This window comes from Pseudonaja textilis, chromosome 2 (genome assembly GCF_049901715.1).
Source record: "Pseudonaja textilis isolate UNSWEBS1 chromosome 2, rPseTex1.2, whole genome shotgun sequence".
Classification (NCBI taxonomy): domain Eukaryota; kingdom Metazoa; phylum Chordata; class Lepidosauria; order Squamata; family Elapidae; genus Pseudonaja; species Pseudonaja textilis.
Window position 1 is genome coordinate 56,970,956 of NC_141991.1, and position 9,603 is coordinate 56,980,558.

General features: G+C 37.3%; 1 protein-coding gene across 1 annotated transcript in view; it reads left to right on the forward strand.

Moving 5' to 3' along the window:
* LOC113449807 (uncharacterized) overlaps nt 1–9,312 on the forward strand; it is a 47,085-nt gene extending 37,773 nt beyond the window's left edge. Inside the window, exons 5-7 of the mRNA XM_087923979.1 lie at nt 2,661–2,872; nt 3,288–3,378; nt 9,163–9,312. Of these exons, the coding sequence (XP_087780105.1) occupies nt 2,661–2,872; nt 3,288–3,378; nt 9,163–9,215 (356 nt within the window). The 3' untranslated portion in view covers nt 9,216–9,312. The remainder of the gene's footprint in view (nt 1–2,660; nt 2,873–3,287; nt 3,379–9,162) is intronic.
* The last annotated feature ends 291 nt before the right edge of the window (nt 9,313–9,603 follow it).

Genomic DNA, 9,603 nt, shown 5'->3' on the forward strand with positions numbered 1-9,603 from the left:
TATTGTAGCTTCCAGTTCATGTTTATAACTTAATGGGTAACATCCTTTAAGTTTGTCCAATGGTTACATAACAATTTAAGACCTGTAATTATAAATGTAAGATCCTGAATATAAAATATATGTTGAATAATTCCATTTAGTAACACTGTATTCCTCTACCAGGAAACAGTCAGAACTGCTATTTATGTCAAAATGTTGGTTTATAGCAATGGCTCCCAAACTTTTTCAATCCACTGCCCACTTGGTGCTACAAAGTCATTCTCAGTGCCCCCCGCCCAGGGGTGGGATTCAAATTTCTTAACAACTGGTTCTGTGGGCGTGACCTAATTTGTGGGCGTGGCCTGGTGGTCATGTGACTAGGTGGCGTGGCTCACTGGGTGGGTGTGGCTTGGTCATCACATGATCGGATGGGCGTGGCTTGCTGGTCACATGACCAGATGGGCATGGTTTGGTGGTCATGTGACTGGGTAGGCGTGGCCAGGTGACCATGTGACTAGCAAACCAAATATAAGTGGTCCTCGCTTAATGGCCAGTTGCTTAGTAAGTGTTCTAATTTATGACGGACCTGCCCAGAACCACTTGACCTGTTTTTGGAGTTTTGACAGCCATGCGCGTGCGCACACACACACACACACACTTCTAACCCTGCTGGAGCAGGTGGTTGGACTAGATATCTCATACACTTTTTCCTCCCTCCCTTTTTTTCTTTCTTTTTTCTTTCTTTCTTTTTCTTTCTTTCTGTCCCTTCCATCCCTCCTCCCTCTTTGTCTATCGTTTTTCTTCCTTTCTCTCTCCTTTTCTTCCCTTTTTCTTGTCTCTTCCTTCTCTCTCTCTTTCTCTCTCCCTCCCTCCACATCCCATTCACTTTCTCTTCCCTCCCCCTTTCTTTCTTTTTTCTCTCATTCCCTCTTTCTCTTTTTTCTCTTTCACTCTCTCTTTCTTTCTGTCCCTTCCATCCCCCCTTTCTTTGTCTATCCCTTTTTTCCTTTCTCTTCCTTTCTCTCTCCCCTTTTCTTTCTTTTCTTTCTTGTATGTTCCTTCTCTCTTTCCCTCTCTTACACTCTCTCTTTCTCTCTTTCCCTCTTTCTTTCTCTCTCTCTCTTTCTCTCTCTCTATCCCTTCCTTAACCTATCTACCTATTTTCTGCCCAGGCAGGCATGGCCTAATCTGTCAAAGGCCTGGGATAATCCTGCATCACCCCATTTCCCCTTTCATAGGCCCTGACCCTTAATTTCCCTGTTTCCTCCCCCATGACCACCTCTTTCATTGTCCCATGGCCGTGACTCTACCTTCCTCCCATGGCTGGCTGCCAGGGAAGGCAAGCCAGGGCTGAGCCATTGTTGTCGCTGGGCTCCCCATCAGCCCACATCACCCTTGTCACGAATGCCTGCAGCTGCCCATGGTTTTTTTTTGGTGTGGCTGGACTGCAGCCACTCCAAAAAAAACATGCGACAGCTGGAGATTTTTTGCAGCGAAAATTACTGACCTCCAGCTTTGCTCTGCTTCTCCAACGTGCTGCTGCGGCCGCATTCTAGACGCTGGCCCTGCAGGTCCACCCCATTGAGCCCACTGCACTGGAGGGACTTGCCCAAGCAAGTCCGAGCAGAGTAGTACAGCAGTCAATGGAGTGAGACTGCATAGCTGATGCGTAGAATGCCGTGGCAGTGGAGTGTTGGAGAAGCAGAGCAAAGCTGGAGGTCAGTAATTTTCGCAGCAAAAAGCCTCTAGATGCCACAAAAAAACCACATGGCGTCTGAAGGCTTTTTGCAGCGAAAATTACAACCTCTGGCTTTGCTTGTTCCGCTTCTCCAACATGCCGCTATGGCCATCAACGATTGTTGTGCGTGAGCGCAATGTCATGCATGCGCAATAAGGACTGACTGGGCAGGGAATGGCGGAGCGGGCAGAGAGGAGCAGGGCCAGCCAGGGGGCCATTTTACTGGTTCTCCAAACTACCGGGAATGGTACCAAACTGGTAGAATCCCACCCCTGAATTGTGCCCTACGAGGAACTTTGGGAACTACTAGTTTATAGGTTGTCCTTGACTTACAACAGTTTGTTTAGTGATCATTCAAAATTACAACAGCACTAAGTTACTTACAACTGGTTTTCTCAGTTGCCACCTTTGCAGCATCCCCCATGATCATGTAATCAAAATTAATATGCTTGGCAACTGGTTCGATACTTATGATCGTTGCAACGTCCCAGAGTCATGTGACCACTTTTTGTGACCTTTTGACAAGCAAAGTCAGTGGGGAAGCCAGATTCATTTAACAATTGTGTTCCTTAACTGCAGTGATTCACTTGACAATGAAAGGCAATGTGACAATGAAAGGCAATGTGGCAACGAAAGGTGGTAAAATGGGTCAAAATTCAGTTTACAGATGTCTCAACGACAGAAATTTGGGGCTCCATTGCAGTCGTACATCAAGGGCCACCTGTATTTAACTTGGGGTTTGTATATCTAATGTATTGAAAATGTGGACTGAAGTGGATTGGGTTAAGTTGACTAGCTAACAAATCAAATAGAAATCAAACCATTAAATAAATCAGCTGGGTAGCTGCATTTCATTCTCAGTCACGGAAAGGATTACATTGCCAAACACCACAAATGAACGATATATGCAGTAATACCCTAGCCCTGCTTTCCTCCATTTCAGAATCACATGGATTAGACCGTAACAAAGACCTTCCTTCTGTAGTCGTAGCTCAATTACCCTGCATGTCTCCTTCCAAAAAGACATCCCACCATAATTTGATCCAAAGCTTGAAGGAGGAGCATCTGAAAAGGGCACAGAGTGACTATCACCTAACTCCGGTCAGTCAAGAAGATTTAATTTGTCAGCTCAAAAAAGGAACACCATTAAAACCGGCAAGTATTTTCTTTTTTATTATTATTTTAGGATTAGTCCCAAAAGTAATTTTGTAATTAAATTTGACAGGAACTTTAGATTTTGAAAGTCCTGCAAGAATCTTTCAGGTAGTTGAGGATAATGGAACTGAGTAACTGAATGTTACAGGCTAGAAAATACTGTATAAGCAAAAAAAATATGCAGTAAAGAGTTTTAGTGGCCTTAAATGTTATATATTGAGAATAAGATGGGTTGTACATCTCAACAACAAGCAGAAAAGTATTGAAAAGATGAACAACAAAATGGGTATTTAATACTCTTTCTCCCCCCTATAAGTAATGGATGGTTTAGCCAGCTGTATTAATAATTAGTTCCATTATAGGCTTGAACACCTAAAAATGTTTCAGTATTTATTGTTTTGTTTCTGAGAAACAGGTGGCTCAAAATCAACTTTCCAAAGATGAAGGAATAGTAGCTGCACTTGAGGATATAATTCAGAAGAGGCACATAGCAATACCTGCTTCAGGTAGATAAACATTTAATTTGCTCTACCCCACCCCCAGCAAGAAGTAATGAAAGCCACCGTGTATGCTATTTCTTTTAAAGAAGCCCAGACATGTTAACTGGAGGATAGTCAGTTGATCCCTAAGAAACAGTCCAATATTGAAATACTGACTGTATGTTTCCTTTTAATACTGGGACCAGACAATGAGAAATGTGTGTGGCCTATAATGATTAATTGGATTTGTTCATTTATTATTGATACAAACTTGGAAAACCTCCTACATTTGACAAACTCACTCTTTTGGATTTTTTAGAGTAAGTAGCTAGGGCAGAAGGCCCAGATTAACTTCCTGGATCTTTAAGGGCTAAAAAAAACCAACCTCCATTAGCACCATTGCATGGCAGTGGCTGAAATTATGCATTATGCCAAGTTAGTATTTGCTTTAATTGCAAAGCATTTAATAACATTGGACGGGTGGATACTATACTAAGCCATAAACATGATTGAGGAGTTGCTGAATTCTCTTCCCATAGCAAACTTCAGTGTGAACTAACAAATCGTGATATAGGGCTCTTTTGTAAGGCAGCATAAATGTTGTTTTCTAAATTTGTTTGCTTTTCTCAAAATACTTCACCTTAATTAAATGACTTTGTAAGACTTACTTACTTCCGTTAGACCTAGTTGGTTGCAGATTGTCTGAATCCTTCATTGTATATCCAGAATTGGATTCTGTTTGTGTCCTGATTCTAATTACATTGTGTTTTAAATTGTTTAACAGTATATCATTTTTTTTTTTGCATGGCTCTAGTTTTATTCATTTGGTTTGCAAAAACAATTCATGCAATTTCCACTTCTGTTAGTTTAGACCAGGGCTATCAAAGTCTTGGCCAATGGGCCAGATGCATCACACACTGGCCATGCCTATGCCCGATTTAGCAAAGGGGGGGGAAATGTCTCTATACATCATGTGACACCTCCATGTTGATGTGAGTTTGACACCCCTAGTTTAGATAATGAATACTCATCTAGCATGAGTATTCCTGTGTAAATTTTATTAATAAGAGAAAAATAGAAATTCCATTAAAATTGCTAAAGATTTTCTATTTCTACGCATGTAATAGTGATGATATTTAATCTACAGTATTTTGGGGCAATTCACCTATATTTCTTTAGCATGAACAAGTTTATCAAGATTGAGAGAAAAAAATATCTCCAACTCCAAGAACCAAAACATTCCCTTCTATAATTTCAATAAATGATTGAAATTATAAAAGGTGAACAGTTTACTGAATATACACTGAATGAACTGTTGTTATGGTTTTAAACTGAACAAGGGAAAATAAGTTAATTTCCCTACTTTATCTTGATCTGTTTTTCCCAATTTCATAAACTCTTTATAGTCTTCTGGTGAAAAGAAGAAAAGTAGAATATACACCCACACCCACAAACACACATTTTTCTTTCCAATAGAAGTTTAAACATTGACCTTGATATTTACGTATTTATATTATTTTACAACATACACCTCTTTAAGACCTGCTTTCTCCTTTTCTAAAAAAAATTCAGAAAAAAACTTTATTTTTAAATGCGAATATTTCCTGAGGATATTTTAATTTGATCTATGATGTCAGTTACAATTCAATTTATTCAAAGACCATTTGCTAATCAAATGTTTGATCTTCTGTTTGTTCTGAATAATTTTGGATCTGTTCTGTTAGATTGTGGGAAAGAGACTAGAGACCAGTGTGACTTTTCAGCTCTTTATTTCTTGTTAAGTTCTGTGCTCAACCTTGGAGCCGCGACAACCCTTCTTATAGGGATTGCTCGCCGCTTGCAGCCAATGATAGCTCTTTGAAACTACCGCGATCGGCCGGGCCAATCACGGTTGATTCTTAGTGAGCCAATCCCAACAGGTTATTTGAACCAATCACTGTGCAGAGTCTCTGGACCGATCAGAAAAGGATATTTCGAGTATGTTAATATGAAATATGTTCTATTACAAAGACTCGAGCACTGCCTTAGTGTTCTCTGTTGAATGTACTAAGTCTCCATCATCATTCATAAAGACCTCCAGACAAAATGAAGCAGGCAACCTATATTTATTTTTTCTTTCTTGGAAACAAATTGTTGAAAATATCATATGTCTCTGTGTTCAGAATATATCTGGAGGGTCATCTGCTAATGCCTCTATTATTGTATCCCCAAGGTTTACAGGAAGCCATTTATTATTTTTGTTGAATTAACTGTACTGTATTATTTTTAAATTTCAAATTAAGTTTATGTTGTAAAATATGCAATTAGATAGATTGTAGTTTGTGATATAATGTAGAAAGACCATAATCTCTTAACTCTTGCTGGTCTTCTATCATTTTTGTCAAATCAGCTTTATTGCATCTCTTACTATGTTTTAAAAACAAGAAACAGATTTATTCTCAAATGCTTTTTCATGAAACAAGTTAATATAAAAGGATAATATAATATTAAGAACAAAGTACTAACTGAATATATGAAATTCATCAAATATATGCATTTTAATATAAAAATGTAAATGGTTAGCAATGTACCATATTTAAGTAATTACATCTTAACACAGTAAACAGTTCCTTGGGGCACCATTTTAAGATACCAGTTAGAGGTGAATAGTCTTTCAAAATAATCCAGTCAGTTAAATGAAAACTTTAAATACAATAACATCAGTAAAAATGAGACTCAAAAATATAAAATAGGGCCAGGTAAATCTGAGTAAATTCAGTATGAAAATCTGAATAATTTCTCTGTAGAGCAATATTCAACATTTAAGATTATTGAAAGAAATATTTGAATACCATGTACGGGAGCTCCCTCTTCTGGTGCCTAGTATAGTTCCAACAACAATAGACTGTAAATTATAGCATAGGATAAGATAGGATGATAGCCCTTGTAACTAGATTTTCCCCCTTTACTGTGCAGCCTAAAGCTTTCCTGCTTACAAGACATACTTTCAGTTTAGGGCATGTCTGCTCCTCTCTCCCATAGCCCCAGCATGTTCTGCTGTACAAGTAGTCCTCGACTTACAACAGTTTTGTTTAGTGATCGTTCAAAGTTACAAAGGAACTGAAAAATGTGATTTATGATCATTTTTCAGAGTTATGACCTTTGCTATGTCCCCATGGTCACATGATCAAAATTCATATACTTATCAACTGATTCATATTGATGATGGTTGCAGTATCCCTGAGTTATGTGATCGCCCTTTGCAACCTTCTGACAAGCAATGTCAGCGGAGAAGCGATAAGTTATAAACTTATCGGCTGCAGTGATTCACTTAACAAGAAAGGTTGTAAAATGGGCAAAACTCAACTGTCTCGCTTAACAACAGAAATTTCAGGTTCAATTGTGGTCATAAGTTGAGGACTATTTATACTTGTGGAGGTGGGGGAGATTTCCTGGGAGGTATGAGTGAAGAATGCTGGGAGTACAGGCCAAGAAAATGTATTCCTAGCAGGGTCACCCAAGGCGTGAAGGCCATGCAGCTGTCCAGCTAAAGAAGCAGGCCCCTTTATTAGGCAGCAGTGATACAAGATGTTGGAGGTAGATGATCACTTTAGCAACAATGGCAAAGGAATCTATTCATATACTGTATTGCATAAGGCAATAGTAAACATGTAGTGACAACTAAGAATCTAATAGTACTAATAGTATTATGACATAGCTAGATTAAAGTCTTCAAGGATATCTAGTTTCTACTGTTGTGATCCACGTAAAGAACTTCTGAAGTTGCAAAGACAGAATTAGCGGAAACATGGAATATAAGAATGAACATGGGAAAGCTCAGCTCAAAGAAAGATGAAATGATTACAAATTGGCATCTTAGGCATCAGTGAATTGAGATGGACTTATGATCATGTTCAATTTGGAATTGATAGGAAATGGAGTGGAAACTGGAATGCCAAAGCTGTATGAGGAGGAAAATGAGGTTGATTGTATGGCTTAGGAAACCAACATGAAGTAGGTGAATGAAGTAGGTGATCAGTTTCTCCTGCTCCCATTATTTCATAGCTAATGCTGTCTTCAAACAATCAATGCCTCTAACATGGCTATAGAAATCAAATTGATATTATTGCTAAGGGGAGGCGGAAGAGCCGGTTGTAGCATCAAAAACATAGCAAGGTATTGACCGAGGAAAGCCTTTGAGGTCTTCCCCAGGTCTCGCAAGAACAGGCAAGGTATTTGAAGAATTATTTGGAGAAAAAGTGAAGGTCAGCTATGCGTGCACTATTTGGAGAATGAAGGGCACATGTAAAGTTGGGTGTTTGATTAAAGTTAAAATATGTTATTTCTGGTAACTATTAATGGATTTTTGCTGATTAGGACAAAATTATGACACTTTAAAATCTATTTATAGATAAAAGATTAGATTTAGGAAGAAAAGATTGTTGTTGTATCAGAGAAAGGGATAACTTCCTAAATGTGTATTTGTCATGATGAAGGGGGAAGTAATTTCTTTATATATTTATTACTTATTTTTAAAAAAATCCCTGGCTTTTTTTTTCTTGTCATATTATCCTAGTTTGTATTAGATTTTTTTTATCCTCATCTCTAAATTTTAATAAAAATTCTTTAACAATTGATCTCCCCCACCCTTGCTTGATGAAGAGTTCTCCTTTGAAATTCATAAGTTTGCAAACTAAATAAGTTTTCCCTCAATGTCACATGGAACAATTCATTCCGTCGATGTTATTTTTAAGTACGCTTGATAAATATTCTGAATTTCTAAGTTTTATTATTTAAATGATCTTGAAATCCTTGAGACTTATGCTAAATGTTTAGGCTACTTTTTATTTTGGGAGAATAAATTATAACCTAGTATATTGGATTTATATTTTCATTTTAAGAACCAAAGATTTTTGGGACTAATAATGAGAAACTGTTTTGCCCTTTGATCTTGTAGCAGACAAAACAGTAAACTGAGGCCAGATTAGTATGGCTGGTTGCAGGGGTTAAACTAGCTGATGTTCCCTGGTTGTCGTTGTTTTTCTGTTCTGAAGATAAAAAAAAAAAGTTAGGTAGTGATAAACCTCAGATTGAGTCTTCCTAATCTATATTTCAAGTAAGTAAACTTTTACAAACTGTAATTAAGATACTCTGCCAATCAGTCCCAAAGATTAAATGACATTAGGTCTAACAACAAACTGGCTGAACACATTGTACAAATACATTTATCACTCCCTAAAAGGGTGGGTCACAACATTTTCTATAGTCAATTTTTTGTCTCTAGTTCTTAAATGTTGTTTTATATCCCATTAAAACTGAAATTGGAATGGGAGTGATAGAAGCAGAGATGAAATTGAAGAACAAGATTAGGGAAGTAACAACAACCGGAAGGGTGAAATATTGCCATATCCTAAGAACAGTAACTTTGTAAGTATTGAATTTTAAATGTCAGTTGGAGAAAATATCCTTGAGAGCATCCTATATGTGGGAGGTCATGGCCAACTGTCTAGCTGGGAGCTTATTTGAGAGATTCTATTAGGAGATGAGGACTGCCAGTTTTCATTCAGAGACTGCAGTATTGCTGTTTCTAATAATTCCCTACCTGTTGTTTTTGCAGCTCATCTAGTCACTTAAAATTTGTATTCCTTACCTCATCGTCTTTTCACATTTTTGTTTAAGACAAAATTATATACCGAGAATTTACCTTCCAGCCTAAGTATGGATGAGAGTCCGATTCTATTCTATTCTTCTCTTTTTAAAAAAATATTTCTAATATTTTAAATAATGGCTTCAGCGAATAAAACTACTTGCATCTTTGATCTTTTCTTGCAGGTAATGAAGAGTTTCAATCTGACTTGGAGTGTGAAGATGATTGGGATGACTAAAATAGTGCTACCTGCCAGAAGAAGCACTACTTGATCTTTCTATATTGCATTTATAACTTGACTTTCTAATATGCTAATAAAATGTTTTCTTATTTTTCAAGTACCATAACTGAGTTATTTAAAATACTAATTTAAAATGCCAGAGACTAGAAACAATCTTTTAATATTTTGTCACTTGTATATTTATAGTCCACCTTGATCCCAGGAATCCATTTTGAGCTGGATCTTGTGTAAAATGGAATTGAGTTTTTTGAATTGTGTTTATTACAATATTTCAACTTGTTAAATTTTGTAATTGCTTCCATTGTTATCTTTAGATACTATCTTTTAGATTCTTACATCTTAGGATAAGCCTAACCTGCTCTTCCCTAGTGCCTTGTTCCTATTT